We start from the raw sequence: 17,747 nt of genomic DNA on the forward strand, positions 1-17,747 counted from the left end.
TGGCAGCAATTACAGCTTTGAGTCTGTGTGGCTAGGTCGCGATCAGCTTTGCACATCTGGATACTGCAATTCTTTACAAAACTGCTCAAGCTCTGTCAGATTGCAAGGGGACTGTGAGTGAACAGTCCTTTTCAAGTTCAGCCACAAATTCTCAATTGGATTGAGGTCTGGACTGACTTGGTCATTCCAGGACATTAACTTTGTTGCTTTGAAGCCATTCCTGTGTAGGTTTGGCTTTATGCTCAGGGACATTGTCTTGGTGGAAAACAAATCTTCTCCCAAGTCACAGTTCTCTTGCAGACTGCATCAGGTTTTCCTCCAGGATTTCCTTGTATTTTGCGGCATTCATTTTACCCTCTACCTTCACAAGCCTTCCAGGGCCTGCTGCAGCGAAGCATCCCCACAGCATGATGCAAGCATGCTTCACGGTAGGGATGGTGTGTTTTTGATGATGTGCAGTTCTTGTGTTACGCCAAACATAGTGTTTAGTCTAATGGCCAAAAAGCTCTTGGTTTTATCAGACCATAGGACCTTCTTCTGGCTGACTTCAGAGTCTCTCTTCTGGCACACTCTAGCCGAGATTTCATGTGAGATTTTTCAACTGTGCCTTTCTGTTTGCCACTTTCCCATAAAGCTGCAACTGGTGAAGCACCCAGGCAACAGTTGTATTCCAAGTCTCTCCCATCTCAGTCACTGAAGCTTATAACTCCTCCAGAGTTGTCATGGGTCTCTTGGTGGCCTCCCTCACTAGTTCCCTTCTCACACAGTCACTCAGTTTTTGAGGACAGCCTGCTCTAGGCAGATTTACAGCTGAGCCATATTCTTTCCATTTCTTGATGATTGACTTAACTGTACTCCAAGGGATAGTGACTTGGAAATTTTCTTGTGGCCACCTGTTCACTTGTGCTTTTCAACAACCTTTTCACAGAGTGGCTTGGAGTGTTCTTTTGTCTTCATGGTGTTTTTGCCAGGATACTGATTCACCAGCAGTTGGACCTTCCAGATACAGGTGAATTTTCACTACAATTAATTGAAACACCTTGACTGCACACAGGTCATCTCCGTTTAACTAGTTATGTGACGTCTAAAACCAATTGGCTGCACCGGTGATGATTTGGTGTGTCATATTAAAGGGAAAGGGTTGAATATTTATGCAATTAATTACTTTGTGTTTTATATTTGTCATTAAGATTACCTTGCATTGATCTGTTTTCACTTTGACACGAAAGGGTCTTTTTCTGTTGAGCAGTGTCAAAAAAGCCAAATTAAATCCGCTGTGATGCAATGTTATAAAACAAGAAAACATGAAAACTTCCCAGGGCGGGGCGAATACTTTTTATAAGCACTGTATATGCCACCATATACAACCCTGAGATTCATTTTCTTACAGGCATACTCAACAAATCAAATAACAATAATAGAATCAATGAAAGACTGCACCAACGGTGGTCAACCAGTGTGCAAAGGACAACAAACTGCAAATGCAAAAAGAAAGAAAAAAGTGAAATAATAGTAATAAGTAAGTCAGCAGTAAATATTGATAGCATCAGATGAAGAGTCCTTGAAAGTGAGTCCAGAGGTTGTGGGAATAGTTCAGAGTTGAGGCCAGTGAAGTTATTCCTTCTGGTTCAAGAACCTGATGTTTGAGGGGTAATAACTGTTCCTGAAGCTAGTTGTGTGAGTTCCGAGGCTCCTGATGGCAGCAGCGAGAAGAGAGCATGACCTGGGTGGTGGGAATCTCTGATGATGGATGCTGCTTTCCCGCAACAACTCTCCATGATGGACCAGGCCGTATCCACTACTTTTTGTAGGGAATTTACATTCAAGGGCATTGGTGTTACCATATCAGGCTGTGATGCAACCAGTCAGTATACTCTCCACCACATATCTATAGACGTTTGTCAATGTTTTAGATGTTGTGCTGAATCTTCTAAGGATGCAGAGGTGCTGCCGTGCTGTCATTGTAATTACACTTTTATGGTTGTTGTCCATGTAATCTTACTGTCTACGCTGAGTATTAGGGGAAGGGAATGAACTGTAACTGTGGGGAAAGCACCCCAGGGCATGGAGAGACTTGCGGGTCAGGCAGCATCCATGGAGGACAACTCCATTTCCCTCCATTAAGGCTGCCTGAACTGCTGGGTTCCTCCAAAGTCTCACATGGCTGTTTCATTTGTCCCACTTCCATCAGGGAACACCAAAGTCTTTGATGGAAAATCCTATAAAAGGTAGTGGATTCAGCCCAGTATATTATGGGTAAAGACCTCCCAACCATTGAGCACCTCTGCATGAAACACTGTCACAGGAAAGCTGGATCCATAATCAGAGACACTCTCTCTCTTCTCACCACTACCATCAGTTTCAGGAACAGTTACTACCCCTCAACCATCAGGCTCTTGAACAAAGGGGATAACTATACTCACTTGTCCATCCATTGAGATGTTCCCAATTATCTCACTTTAAGGACTCATTATTTGTTATCTCATGCGCTCGTTATTTATTGCTATTTATTTATATTTGCATTTGCACAGTTTGTAGTCTTCTGCACTCTGGTTGATCTTTCACTGATCCTGTTGTAATTACTATTCTATAGCAGCACTGGGGCTCCACAGGGGACTGCCTTGTCTCCCTTTCTCTTCACCATTTACACCTCGGACTTCAACTACTGCACAATCTTCAGAAGTTTTCGGATGACTCTGCCATAGTTGGATGCATCAGCAAGGGAGATGAGGCTGAGTACAGGGCTATGGTAGGAAACTTTGTCACATGGTGTGAGCAGAATTATCTGCAGCTTAATGTGAAAAAGACTAAGGAGCTGGTGGTAGACCTGAGGAGGGCTAAGGCACCGGTGACCCCTGTTTCCATCCAGGGGGTCAGGGTGGATATGGTGGAGGATTACAAATACCTGGGGATACAAATTGACAATAAACTGGACTGGTCTAAGAACACTGAGGCTGTCTACAAGAAGGGTCAGAGCTGTCTCTATTTCCTGAGGAGACTGAGGTCCTTTAACATCTGCCGGATGATGCTGAGGATGTTCTACGAGTCTGTGGTGGCCAGTGTGATCATGTTTGCTGTTCTGTGCTGGGGCAGCAGGCTGAGGGTAGCAGACACCAACAGAATCAACAGACTCATTTGTAAGGCCAGTGATGTTGTGGGGATGGAACTGGACTCTCTGACGGTGCTGTCTGAAAAGAGGATGCTGTCCAAGTTGCATGCCATCTTGGACAATGTCTCCCATCCACTACATAATGTACTGGTTGGGCACAGGAGTACATTCAGCCAGAGACTCATTCCACCAAGATGCAGCACAGAGCGTCATAGGAAGTCATTCCTGCCTGTGGCCATCAAACTTTACAACTCCTCCCTTGGAGGGCAGACACCCTGAGCCAATAGGCTGGTCCTGGACTTATTTCATAATTTACTGGCATAATTTACATATTACTATTTAATTATTTATGGTTTTATTACTATTTAATTATTTAAGGTGCAACTGTAATGAAAACCAGTTTCCCTCGAGATCAATAAAGTATGACTATGACTAGATTTGCTGAGAATGCCCGCAGGAAGATGAAACTCCGTGTTGTATGTGGTTACATTTATGTGCTGCACTCTGATAATAAAATTTACTTTAAAATTTGAACACGAAACAATCTTGGGTCTGCGGGCAGCGCCAGGACGGCCCGAATGGCCGTACCCCCCCATGTGACAGTTGAGCGCACCTGCGCATACTGCACGCGCTGTAGCAGAGGGTAGCTCCGCGCATGCGCTCTGGCGAATAGGGAGCGCGTGTCCTTCCCGTGGAGTAGCGGCCGGCGTGAGTGTAACTGGAACCGGACAGCCCGCCCAGGACCGGGAGACCACAGCCGGAACCGGACAGCCCGCCCAGGACCGGGAGACCACAGCCGGAACCGGACAGCCCGCCCAGGACCGGGAGACCACAGCCGGCACCGGACAGCCCGCCCAGGACCGGGAGACCACAGCCGGCACCGGACAGCCCGCCCAGGACCGGGAGACCACAGCCGGAACCGGACAGCCCGTCCAGGACCGGGAGACCACAGCCGGAACCGGACAGCCCGCCCAGGACCGGGAGACCACAGCCGGCACCGGACAGCCCGCCCAGGACCGGGAGACCACAGCCGGCACCGGACAGCCCGCCCAGGACCGGGAGACCACAGCCGGAACCGGACAGCCCGCCCAGGACCGGGAGACCACAGCCGGAACCGGACAGCCCGCCCAGGACCGGGAGACCACAGCCGGAACCGGACAGCCCGCCCAGGACCGGGAGACCACAGCCGGAACCGGACAGCCCGCCCAGGACCGGGAGACCACAGCCGGCACCGGACAGCCCGCCCAGGACCGGGAGACCACAGCCGGCACCGGACAGCCCGCCCAGGACCGGGAGACCACAGCCGGCACCGGACAGCCCGCCCAGGACCGGGAGACCACAGCCGGCACCGGACAGCCCGCCCAGGACCGGGAGACCACAGCCGGCACCGGACAGTCCGCCCAGGACCGGGAGACCACAGCCGGCACCGGACAGCCCGCCCAGGACCGGGAGACCACAGCCGGCACCGGACAGCACATCCAGGACCGGGAGACCACAGCTGGAACCGGACAGCACATCCAGGACCGGGAGACCACAGCCGGCACCGGACAGCACATCCAGGACCGGGAGACCACAGCCGGAACCGGACAGCCCGCCCAGGACCGGGAGACCACAGCCGGCACCGGACAGTCCGCCCAGGACCGGGAGACCACAGCTGGAACCGGACAGTCCGGACAGTCCGCCCAGGACCGGGAGACCACAGCTGGAACCGGACCCGGACAGTCCGCCCAGGACCGGGAGATTTCACCTGGGGCCGGACAGTGTGCACCTGAGACCGGGAGATCTCACCTGGGGCCGGACGAGCACAGCTGGGGACGGACATCATACCTGGAGCCGGGGCAGCACATCTGGACTGAGGTACGGGGTGGGGGTTCGCGGCAGAAACCCGGTCAGGAGCTGCAGGCGTTGAGTCGGCAGGGACGGACAGTTTTGGGAGGATGCATGTTTGAGTGTGTGCTTTAATTCAATACAGTGTGTGAGAGCGCGGGACAGGGTGGCAGGTCCGAAAAGGGTCCGCGGGAGGATGGTTGAAATGTCATCCGATTTAATAGTGTCTAAAAAATGGGCCGACAGGATGTCGGTTGGTGCGTGCCCAACTCGCACATTGCGTGACCGTGTGTGTGTGTGAGTCAGTACCTGCCTCTGTGTGTGTGTGTCTCTCTCTCCCCCTGGAGAATTGATAAGATTAGGTTTGAGTCTCCCTTCTCTTCTCCCTACTTTCTAACTCCAATCTTTCTAACAGTCTGTTGGAGGAAGCAACACTGGAAGAACTCATGGGGTCGGACAGCATCTGTGGAAAGGAATGGTTAAAGAGTCTGGACCCAAAGCCGCGGGTGTTTTGTTGTGTTTTATCCTGGTAGATGCTGCCTGACCGGCTGAGTTCCTGCAGAGTTTTGTGCTTTGCTGCAGATTTCCAGTGTCTGCCGAATGTGGGAGGGATCTTGGAGGCGGTTGAAAGGTTGGCACTGTATTGTGGCCGGAGGGACTGCACTGTGCTGTGCCAGCTTTTAATCTCTTTACAATAATAACTTATTCATAAAGCACTTTTCATAGATGACGTGGTTTAAAGTGCTTTACAATGGGACAAAGTACAAACATGAAAGTAAAAGACCAAATGATGTTAGATAAAAGCAAGGTTAAATAGGTTTTGAGCTGGCTTTTTAAGGAGTGTTAACTGAGTCAGCCTCCCTTATAGCTTTAGGTGCTGAAGTATCTTGTGTGTCCCTAGTGCTTCAAGATGCTTCGGATTAGCAGGGGTGGGGGTGCATCCACTCCAGGACTGATGTTGCCAGTTCAGGGGTCCCGTGAGGACCACATCATTCACGTGGCCAGGGTCAGAGTGATAACTGCACAGAATTCAAATTTGAAAGTAAATTTACATAGAAACATAGAAAATAGGTGCAGGAGTAGGCCATTCGGCCCTTCGAGCCTGTACCGCCATTCAGTACGATCATGGCTGATCATCCAACTCAGAACCCTGTACCAGCCTTCCCTCCATACCCCCGATCCCTTTAGCCACAAGGGCCATACCTAACTCCCTCTTAAATATAGCCAATGAACTGGCCTCAACTGTTTCCTGTGGCAGAGAATTCCACAGATTCACCACTCTCTGTGTGAAAAAGTTTTTCCTAATCTCGGTCCTAAAAGGTTTCCCCTTTATCCTCAAACTGTGACCCCTCGTTCTGGACTTCCCCAACATCGGGAACAATCTTCCTGCATCTAGCCTGTCCAATCCCTTTAGGGTTTTATACGTTTCAATAAGATCCCCCCCTCAATCTTCTAAATTCCAATGAGTAGAAGCCCAGTTCATCCAGTCTTTCATCATATGAAAGTCCTGCCATCCCAAGAATCAATCTGGTGAACCTTCTTTGTACTCCCTCTATGGCAAGGATGTCTTTCCTCAGATTAGGGGACCAAAATTTATTAGCAAAGTACCTATATGTCACTGTTTACAACCCTGAGGTTCGTTTTTCTTTTCCGCGGGCATTAACAGTAAATTGAATAACCATAATGGAATCAGTGAAAGACTGCACCAACAGGCCGGACAACTGTGTGCAAAGGACAATGAACTCGGCAAAAACAAAAGGGAAATAATAATAATAACAATAATAATAAATATCCAGGACATGAGTTGAAGAGTCCCAGGAAGTGATCCCACTTCGGTGTTGGGGCGAGTGAAGTTGTCCCCTCTGCTTCAGGAGCCTGACGGTTGAGGGGTAATAACTGTCCCTGAACCTGGTGGTGTGAGCCCTGAGGCTCCTGAACCACCTTCTTGATGGCAGCAGCGAGATGAGAGCCTGGCCTGGGGGGGTGAGGTCCTGCAACAGTGCTCCTTGTAGATGTGCTCAATGGTGGGGAGGGCTTTACCCGTGATGGACTAGGTCATATCCAATCGTTTTTGTAGGATTTTCCTTTCAAGAGCGCTGGTAAATGATACCAGGCCGTGATGCAGCCAGTCATTATCCCCTCCACCACACAACTACAGAATTTTGTCAAAGTTTTAAATATCTCCTTACATTCCAAAGGAAGTGGAGGTGCTGCTGTGCTTTCTTTGAGATTGTGCTTACGTGCTGGGCCCAGCACAGGTCCTCAGAAATGATAACACCCAGGACTTTAAAGTTGCTGACCCTCTCCACTTCTGATCCTCTGATGAGGACTGGTTCATGGACCTCCGGTTTCATCCTCTAACTGGTCAATAATCAGCTCCTTGGTTTTGCTGACGTTGAGTGAGAGGTGGTTGTTGTGACACCACTCGGCCAGATTTTCAATCTCCACCACCCACCTTCGTGTTGGCCAACTACAGTGGTGTCATCAGCAAACTTAAGTATGGCATTTGGAGCTGTGCTTAGCCATACAGTCAGAATTCTACGCTGAGATGAGATTCCTTGTGAACAGGGAAAGAAGTCGTGGATGTTCTCAAAGTTAAAGAACAAAGAAACATTACAATATGTTCTATGTTTTACGATATCACAGCACTAGCCACCCGGGTTCAATTCCACCCCTGTCTGCAAGGAGTCTGTAATTTCTCCCTGTCGCTGTGTAGGTTTCCTGCAGGTGCTCTGGTTTCCTCCCACGTTCCAAGATGAACAGGTTGGGGTTAGTAACTTGTGGGCATGCTCTGTTGGCGTCAAAAGCGTGGCGACACTTGCAGGCTGCCCCCAGCACCTCCTCAGACTGTGGCTGTTGATGCAAATGACACATTTCACTGCATGTTTCATGGTATGTGTGACAACTCTGATCTAATAATCTTTCCCCGGCTGCGCATTCTATATGTGCAGCATCCTCTGGGTGCAAAAGTTGCCCCTCAGATCTCTCTTGCATCTCTGCCCTCTCACTTTAAACCTTTGCCCTCTGGTTCTTGATTCCCCACCCCTGGGGGAGAAAACATTACGTGCATTCACCCCATCCAAACCCCTCATGATTTTGGTTACCTCTATATAGTTCAAGTTGTCATTCAACCATACACGAACACAGCCAAATGAAACAGCGTGACTCCGGGGCCAAGGTGTAAATCACAGCACCAACAGTCACACACAGCACAAAACACATATACCACATATAAGACAGCAGTCAGGTAAAGCCACACACAAAAAAAAAGTCAAAGTCCCTGAGTCCATGAATATTGCAGCAGTCTGCACACAAACATAATATGGCTTGTTTTCTGCTGAGCAAACACTGGGGGGCAGCACTGACTCCAGCTTGGATGCTGCAGCACACGGCCTCCAGTGGAGTGCACCGACTCTATAAAATCACCCCTCATTCTCCAATGCTCCAATGTAAAAAGTCCTAATCTCCATCACATCACATTCTCACAGGATGATAGAAGTATGGAGGGCTATGTTGGAGGGAAGGTTTAGTTTGATTTTAGAGTAGGTAAAAGTGCGACACAACATAGTGGGCTGTAGGGACTGTACTGTGCTGTAATGTTCTATGTTCTCTCTCCATAACTCAGTCTCTCGTGTCCTTGTAAGTCTCCTCTGCACTTTTTCCCGCTTAATAACATCTTTCCCGCAGCAAACTGCCCAAAAATGGACACAATATTCCAAATGCAGCCTCATCCAAGTCTTGTGTAACAGTTCCGTAGAATCAGGAGACTGGTGCAGTGATTAACTAATGAGTTAATGAATTTGCAGCCATGGAAACCACAGCAGGCTGAAAGACTTCGACAGTTTACAGACGTAGTGGAGTTTCCAACCCTGAATGGCCCCACCCTTGACTTCTGTTTCACCCGAAGAATTCTCCTCACTAGACTGTAGGGTGCCTAGGCTGAGGGCCGGGTGAACTTGTGACACTAGATCACTTCAGAATCATGTCATTATGATGTGAAATTTGTTGCTTTGCGGCAGCAGTACACTGCAAAGATGTAAAATCACTATAACTACAAAATAAATTGTGCAAAACAATAAGAATAACAAGGAGACACTTCTCTTGCTAGTCTACAGTTTTGGTCTCCAAATTTGAGGAAGGACATTCTTGCTATTGAGGGAGTGCAGTGGAGGTTCACGAGGTTAATTCCCGGGATGACAGGACCGTCATATGTTGAAAGATTGGAGCGACTGGGCTTGTATACACTGGAATTTAGAAGGCTGAGAGGGGATCTTATTGAAACATATAAGATTATTAAGGGATTGGACACGCTGGAGGCAGGAAACATGTTCCCGATGTTGGGGGAGTCCAGAACCAGAGGCCACAGTTTAAGAATAAGGGGTAGACTATTTAGAACGAAGTTGAGGAAAAACTTTTTCACCCAGAGAGTTGTGGATCTGTGGAATTCACTGCCTCAGAATGCAGTGGAGGCCAATTCTCTGGATTCTTTCAAGAAAGAGTTAGAGCTCTTAATGATAGCGGAGTCAAGGGATATGGGGATAAGGCAAGAACGGGGTACTGATTATGGATGATCAGCCATGATCACAGTGAATGCGGTACTGGCTTGAAGGGCTGAATGGCCTACTCCTGCACCTATTGTCTATTGTTTATATGGAGTATCTACTGTATCCAGTGCTACTGATGTGGACTTCTCTACACCGGTGAGACTCGGCATAACTTGGGGACACTGAGCACCTTCACTCTGTCTGTTGTAGAAGGCAGGATCTCCCACTGGCTTCCCATTCCCATTTCTGACTCCCCGTTCCCATTTTCACATGTTTGTCTGTGGCCGCCCCGACTGTGACAATCAGGCCACACAGACTGGAGGAACAACACCTCTTATTCCTGCTGGTTAGCCTTCAACCTGACGGCATGAACATCAATTTCTCTGACTTCCGGTAATATTTCCAACTCCCTCTGCACTCTTTTCTTCATTCCCATTTCAGTTTCCCCTCTCACCCCTCCTCTCTCCTCACTTACCCATCACCTCCCTCTGGTTCCCTTTCTCCCATAGCCCACTTCCCTCTCCGATCCGATTCCTTCTTCATCAGCCCCTTATCAGTTCCACATATCACCTCCCAGCATCTCACTTATTCCCCCCCCCCACCAACTTCCCCTTATCGACCTTTTTCCTCCTTCCTTTCCAGTCCTGATGAAGGGTTTCGGCCTGAAACTTCAACTGTTTACCCCTCTTCATAGTTCCGAAAGTGAATGAGCCATGATGGAATGGTGGAGCAGACTCAATGGGCCAAACGGCCTTATTCTGCTCCTGTATCTTAAGGTCTTTATGGTAATCCCTGTGGAATGCGTGGGTTTCCTCTGAGTTCTCTGATGTCCTCCCACTGTCCAAAGACATAACGTGGGTTAATTGATCATTGTACATTGGCCTGTGATTAGGTTAGGGTTAATCGGCTTAGTTAGGCATTGTTGAGGCAGAGTGGCTCAAAGGGCCGGAAGGACCTTCTCCACACTGTATTCCTAAATAAATAAATGAAATAATTTAGTCAATATTCCCACTATCCGCGTGTCTTTACAGGGTCAATATTCCCACTCTTCGCGTGTCTTTACAGTCAATAACCCCACTCTCCACGTGTGTTTGCGGCAGATAGAGAAATGAATACAGGAAGGGATACAAGGTACAGAGGGGGAGAGAGAGGAGGGTGGCGGAGAGAGGGAGAGAAAGAGAAAAATAGAAAGAAAAATTCTAGGGACATCACACCTCTAGCTCTACTTGGTGTCTGTGAGCAGAGAAAACTGGATTAATTAACTAGATAATAATGTGGTTAACTGGATCAGCAAATTTGTGGATGACACCACGATTGGGGTGTAGTGGACAGTGAGGAAGACTATCATGGCTTGTAGAGGGATCTGCATCAGCTGGAAAAATGGGCTGAAAAATGGCAGATGAATTGAATGGAGACAATTGCAGAGTGTTGGACTTCGGTAGGACCAAGTAGAGCAGGTCTTACACAGTGAATTGTTACATACAAGGTCTGAAAAGTAGTATAACGAAGGAACACAGGAACATAATTCACTGAAAGTGGACGGATAGCAGATAGGGTCATAAAGAAAGCTTTTGACACATTGGCCTTCATAAATCAAAGTATTCTGTACAGGAGATAGGATATTATGTTGAAATTGTATAAGACATTGGTGAGGCCTAATTTGGAGTGTCGTGTGCAGTTTTGGTCACCTACCTACAGGAAAGATGTAAACAAGGTTGAAAGAGTACAGAGAAAATCTACAAAGATGTTGCCAGGTCTGGAGGACCTGAGTTATAAGGAAAGATTGAATAGATCCTTGGAATGTAGAAGATTGAGAGGAGATTTGATCAAAGTATACAACATGAGGGGTATAGACAAGCTTTTTCCACTGAGGTTGGGTGGGACTACAACTAGAGGTCATGGTTTAAGGGTGAAAGGTGGAAAGTTTAATGGGAACATGAGGGGAAACCTGTTCACTCAGAGGGTCTTGAGAGTGTGGAATGAGCTGCCAGTGAAAGTGGTGCATGCGAGCTCAATTTCAAAATTTAAGGGAAGTTTGGATAGGTGTGAATAAGTGTGAAGTGGTTCATTTCGGTCGGTCAAATATGATGACAGAATATAGTATTAATGGTAAGACGCTTGACAGTGTGGAGGATCAGAGGGATCTTGGCTTCTGAGTCCATAGGACACTCAAAGCTGCTGTGCAGGTTGACTCTGTGGTTAAGAAGGCATATGGTGCATTGGCCTTCATCAATTGTGGGATTTAGTTTAGGAGCCGAGAGGTAATGTTACAGCTATATAAGACCCTGGTCAGACCACAATTGGAGTACTGTGCTCAGTTCTGGTCGCCTCACTACAGGAAGGATGTGGAAGCCATAGAAAGGGTGCAGAGGAGATTTACAAGGATGTTGCCTGGATTGGGGAGCATGCTTTATGAGAATAGGTTGAGTGAACTCGGCCTTTTCTCGTTGGAGCGACGGAGGATGAGAGGTGAGCTGATAGAGGTGTATAAGATGATGAGAGGCATTGATCGTGTGGATAGTCAGAGGCTTTTTCCCAGGGCTGAAATAGCTAACACAAGAGGACACAGGTTTAAGGTGCTGGGGAGTAGGTACAGAGGAGATATCAGGGGTAAGTTTTTTACTCAGAGAGTGGTGAGTGCGTGGAATGAGCTGCCGGCAACGGTGGTGGAGGCAGAAACGATAGGGTCTTTTAAGAGACTCCTTGACAGGTACATGGAGCTTAGAAAAATAGACGGCTATAGGTAAGCCTAGTAATTTCTACAGTAGGGACATGTTCGGCTCAACTTTGAGGGCCGAAGGGCCTGTATTGTGCTGTAGGTTTTCTATGTTTCTATGTACAGGGATGACGGGTATGGAGGGCTATGGTCCTGATGTAGGTCGATGGGAGTGGGTAGTTTAAATGGTTTGGCACTGGCTAGATGGGCTGTAGGGCCTGTTGGTGTGCTGTACTTTTCTATGATTCCAATTGTCATTCAAGATTGTTTAATGTTATTTCTGGTGCACAAGTGTAAAGGAGAACGAAATAACTGTTACTCCAGATCTGATGCAGAACAAGAAACTTTACGACAAAGAAGATCAATAATTAAAAAGCACAATAAATATAAATACATAAAGTAGCTCATATACACAGTACGATTGGATCTCTGTCGTTCAGTCTGCAATGACTTACTGGAATGTAGTTCAGTGAAACTGTGTAGAGCTGCACAAGGACATCACTAACCAGCCTTTTCTGGTTGGCTGCCGGTGACTTGTGGTGTTCCAGAGCAGTCAGTTTTGGGACCAATTCTTTTTAAGCTACATGTCAGTGTTTTGGATGATGGAATTGATGGTTTTGTTGCAAAGTTTGCAGACGCTATGAAGACAGGTAGAGGGGCAGGTAGTTTTGAAGAAGTAGAGAGGCTACTGAAGGCATTAGACAGATTAGGAGATTGGGCAAAGAAGTGGCTGATGGAATACAGTGTCGAGAAGTGTATGGTCATGCATTTTGATAGAAGAAATCAAAGTGTGGGACTATTTGCTAAATAGAGACCAAATTCAAAACTCAGAGGTGCAACGGGATTTGGGATAACGGTTATAGACATCCATAAGCCCATAAGACACAGGAGCAGAGTTAGGCCATTTTCCCATCGAGTCTGCTCTGCTATTCAATCATGGCTGATCCTTTTCTCCCCCACCTCAGCCCCACTCCCTGGCCTTCTCCCCGTAACCTTTCATGCTGTATTCAATCAAGAACCTGTCAAGCTCTGCCTTAAATACACCCAATGACCTGGCCTCCACAGTTCCTGTGGTAATAAATTCCACAAATTCGGCTCCCCCGGCTAAAGAAATTTCTCGGCATCTGTTTTAAATGGATGGCCCTCTATGCTAAACCTGTGCCTCCTTGTCCTAGACTCCCCCACCATGGAAAAAATCCTTTCCGCATCTACTCTGTCTGGGCCTTTCAACATTCATAAAGTTTTAATGAGATCCCCTCCTCATCCTTCTAAACTCCAGCAAGTACAGACCCAAAGCCATCAAATGTTCCTTGTATGATAACACTTTCATTCCTGGAATCATCCTTGTGAACCTCCTCTGGACCCTCTCCAATGGCAGCACATCTTTTCTTAGATGAGGAGCCCAAAACTGTTCACAATACTCAAGGTGAGGCCTCACCAGTGCCTTATGAAGCCTCAGCATCACATCCCTGCTCTTGTATTCTAGACCTCTTGAAATGAATACTAACATGACATTTGCCTTCCTCACCAACGACTCAACCCGCAAGTTAACCTTTAAGGTGTTCTGCACAAGGACTTCTAAGTCCCCTTGCATTTCAGAATTTTGGATTTCTTCCCCATTTAGAAAATAGTCTGCACTTTTATTTCTTCTACCAAAGCGCATGACCATACATTTTTTTAACATTGTATTCCATTTGCCAATTTCTTGCCCATTATCCTAATCTGTCTGTCCTTCTGCAGCCTATCTGTTTCCTCAACACTACCTGCCCCTCCACCAAACTTTGTATCATCTGCAAACTTGGCAACAAAGCCATCTATTCCATCATCTAAATCATTTATATACAGCCTAAAAAGAAGCAGTCCCAACACTGACCCCTGTGGTACACCACGAGTCACTGGCAGTCAACCAGAAAAGGATCCTTTTATTCCCACTCACTGCCTCCTACCAATCAGCCAATGCTCTAACCATGCCAGTAACTTTCCTGTAATGCCATGGACTCTTAACTTTGTAAGGAGCCTCATGTGTGACACCTTGTCAAAGGCCTTCTGAAAATCCAAATATACAACTTCCACTGCATCCCCTTTATCTATCCTATTTGTAATCTCCTCAAAGAATTCCAACAGGTTTGCCAGGCAGGATTTTCCCTGAAGGAAACCATGTTGACTATGTCCTATCTTGTCCTGTGTCACCAAGTACTCCATAACCTGAGCCTTAACAATTGACTCTAACATCTTCCCAACCACTGGGGTTCGGGCTAACTGGTTTATAATTTCCTTTGGACTGCCTTCCTCCTTTCTTAAAGAGTGGAGTGACATTTGCAATTTTGCAGTCCTCTGGCACCATGCCAGAGTCCAATGATTTGAAAAATCATTGCTAGTGCTTCCACAAATCTCTAACGCTACCTCTTTCAGAACACTGGGGTGCAATTCATCTGGTCTGGGTGACTTATGTATCCTTGGGTCTTTCAGCTTTGAGCGCCTTCTCCCTTATAATCGTAACTGCGTTCCCTGCTCTTCCTTCACACCCTTCAACATCTGGCACACTGCTAATGTCTTCCACAGTGAAGACTGATGCAAAATGCTCGTTAGGTTCATCTGCCATCTCCTTGTCCCCTGTTATTTCTCCGGCCTCATTTTCTAGTGGTCCTATATCCAGTCTCATCTCTCTTTTACTTTTTTATATACTTGAAAAAGCCTTTATTATCCGTTTTGATATTGTCTGCTAGCTTGCTTTCATATTCCATCTTTTCCTTTCTTATGATTCTTTTAGTTGTTTTCTGTAAGTTTTTAAAATCTTCCCAATCCTCTATCTTCCCACTAATTTTTGTTTTGTTGTATGCTCTCTTCTTCTTTTACATTAGTTTTGACTTGTCAGCCACAGTTGTACTATTTTGCCATTTGCATACTTCTTTGTTTTTGGAGTACATCTATCCTGCACCTTCCTCATTTTCCCCAGAAACTCAAGCCATTGCTGCTCTGCTGTCATCTCTTCCAATTTACTTTGGCCTGTCTCGTACCACAGTAGTTTCATTTACTCCACTAAAATAGTGCTAAGTCAGACCTTACTTTTTCCCTATCAAATTTCAAGTTGAACTCAATCATGTTGTGATAATTGCCTCCTGAAGATTCCTTTACTTTAAGCTCCCTAATCACCTCCAGTTCATTACATAACACCCAATCCAGTATAGCTCATCTACTTGTAAGCTCAATGACAAACTACTCAAAAAAGCCAGCTTGTAGGCATTCAACAAATTCACTCTCTTGAGATCTATTACCAACCTGATTTTCCCAATCTAGCTGTTGGAGCCCATGGGCTCCACTCAACCTTGGAAAGAATTCCTTCAGCCTCCATGCGATCTGGCTCACTGGCTGCTTTATCATAGTCATAGTCCCACTTTATTGATCCCAGGGGAAATTGGTTTTCGTTACAGTTGCACCATAAATAATAAATAGTAATAGAACCATAAATAGTTAAATAGTAATATGTAAATTATGCCAGTAAATTATGAAATAAGTCCAGGACCAGCCTATTGGCTCAGGGTGTCTGACCCTCCAAGGGAGGAGTTGTAAAGTTTGATGGCCACAGGCAGGAATGACTTCCTATGACGCTCTGTGTCGCATCTCGGTGGAAGTTCGAGTGGTTACTGTTGTCCCTTCCAAAACCTAAAGAAACGTTGATTATCCTCTTTCCTCACATGAGTTTCTTGCGCAAAAATAATGTCCCTAATATATCTGCATCTACCATCACCCCCGGCAGCACATTCCACACACCCACCACTGTCTGTTTAAAAAAAAAGTTCCTCTGACGTTCCCTGTGCTTCCCTCCAATCACTCTGAAGAAAAAGCATTAGTTTCATTTCCAGTCACTTCCTCAGTGACTATGATCACTTTGCACTGTGGTCGACTTGTTTTGTTGTAATCGTGTTCTTTCTTCTGAAGTAAAGTGTGTATAATTCATGTTTAATTTTGCTTTTCTTGTGCACACGGGTTATCTGATGCTCTGTGCCTGTGACGTTGCTGCAGGTAAGTTTTTCCGTATACCTGAGCACATGGACTTGTGCAGATGACAATGACCCCAGTGTGACTCTCTGTGCAGGGAGATGCTGGCGTTGCTGGTCTTGGTTCTGCCACTGACTCTGGCAGCAGACAGGGACGTCCTCAACATTTGCATGGATGGAAAACACCACAAGACAAAGCCGGGTTTCGAGGGGAAACTCTATCGTCAGGTAAACAGGGGATGGGGGTGGGGGGACATGCAGAGATTGTTTTATTGATTGATTGATTGATTTAGAAATTCAGCATGGAACAGGCTGTGAGCATTCACCCTATCCGTGCATCTGTGTGTTCGGCACATTTACCGCAGCAAGTGCATAAAAAGGGCCTGGATGATCATCAGGAACCCCAGTCACCCCAACCACAAACTGTTTCGGCTGCTTCCGTCTGGCCAACGGTCCCACAGCATTAAGGCCAGGACCAACAGGCTCCGGGACGGCTTCTATCACCAGGCCATCAGACTGATCAATACTGTTACGTACCCTGTAACTGGGTTGCCAAACCAGCAGAAATGGATCACTCAGTTGGAGTCTGGTTTACTAGAACTAAGAAAGTTTTATTAAAGAAACAAGCAACACAGTACTCTAATTAAAAGGATAATGAATGCAACAGTTCAGCAATGATAAACATACATGTACACAGAATTCAGATAACAGGATCAATCAAGCTGTATCGTTGTCTAGGGGTAAATGACCAGTTTCAAAATGACGCAAAGTTCAGTTCAGTTCGCAGTAATCGCTGCCGTGGGAGATGGACAGTGTGAGGGGAGGAGAGAGAGCAAAACGAATGAATATTCAAAACAGCTTCCACACACAGACCTTCGCAGTCAGCTTTCGGGCGAGTCCTTTGTCATGTCATCTGAGGTCACCGACCGTGACCCCTCCGTTTCCAGATGCGATCGTTTCTCTGCGCTGAACCTGGCACCCAGGCAAGGGTGGACACACACCAGGTTCCTGCCGATCGAGCCTTTCCACCCTGTGCGTTTATGGCCCGGCACTTCCCACCGACTTGTGAGAGGCGCACCGCATCCAGGGTCTTGTTACCTTGGGTGTCGTGTGTGCTGCCTTAGCGAACCTGTCCCTTTTTATCCCCCTGCTGGGGTATCGCCTGTCCATCACTTCAAACAGTTCAGGGTTCAAAGGGGGAGCCGCTCTAGACAGCTCTCTCTCCCGTCCCTTCATTACACATCTCCAGATCGCCTGTCCATCACTTCAAACAGTTCAGGGTTCAAAGGGGGAGCTGCTCTTGACAATACCCAGACTGATGGCTCCTTCATCAACATCTCCAAATGCTGCTTCATTGTGTTCCTTATCTCTCCTTCCCCTGAGGACAGGTGGCAGACCAACTGCTGATGCCACTGGTGCTAGCCCAGGCCAGCAAACATCTTAATTTATGTGTATTCTCGTCACAATACACACTGATCTGATTGTGTATCTGACTGTACGTACATTAGGTATACATACAATTATCTATACAGTCTCAGTGTTTGGACAATATC

General features: G+C 46.9%; 1 protein-coding gene across 2 annotated transcripts in view; it reads left to right on the forward strand.

Moving 5' to 3' along the window:
- The first annotated feature begins 3,843 nt into the window (after positions 1-3,843).
- LOC140199973 (folate receptor beta-like) overlaps positions 3,844-17,747 on the forward strand; it is a 31,636-nt gene continuing 17,732 nt past the window's right edge. The window contains exons 1-2 of one of the 2 annotated variants that reach the window (XM_072262514.1): positions 3,844-4,966; positions 16,293-16,422. In XM_072262514.1, the coding sequence (XP_072118615.1) occupies positions 16,297-16,422 (126 nt within the window). In that variant the 5' untranslated portion in view covers positions 3,844-4,966; positions 16,293-16,296. Of the gene's footprint in view, positions 4,967-16,129; positions 16,220-16,292; positions 16,423-17,747 lie in introns of those variants that run through there. The other variant, XM_072262515.1, reaches the window with a different exon arrangement.

Source organism: Mobula birostris, chromosome 7, assembly GCF_030028105.1.
Source record: "Mobula birostris isolate sMobBir1 chromosome 7, sMobBir1.hap1, whole genome shotgun sequence".
In the NCBI taxonomy this organism is placed as follows: Eukaryota; Metazoa; Chordata; class Chondrichthyes; order Myliobatiformes; family Myliobatidae; genus Mobula; species Mobula birostris.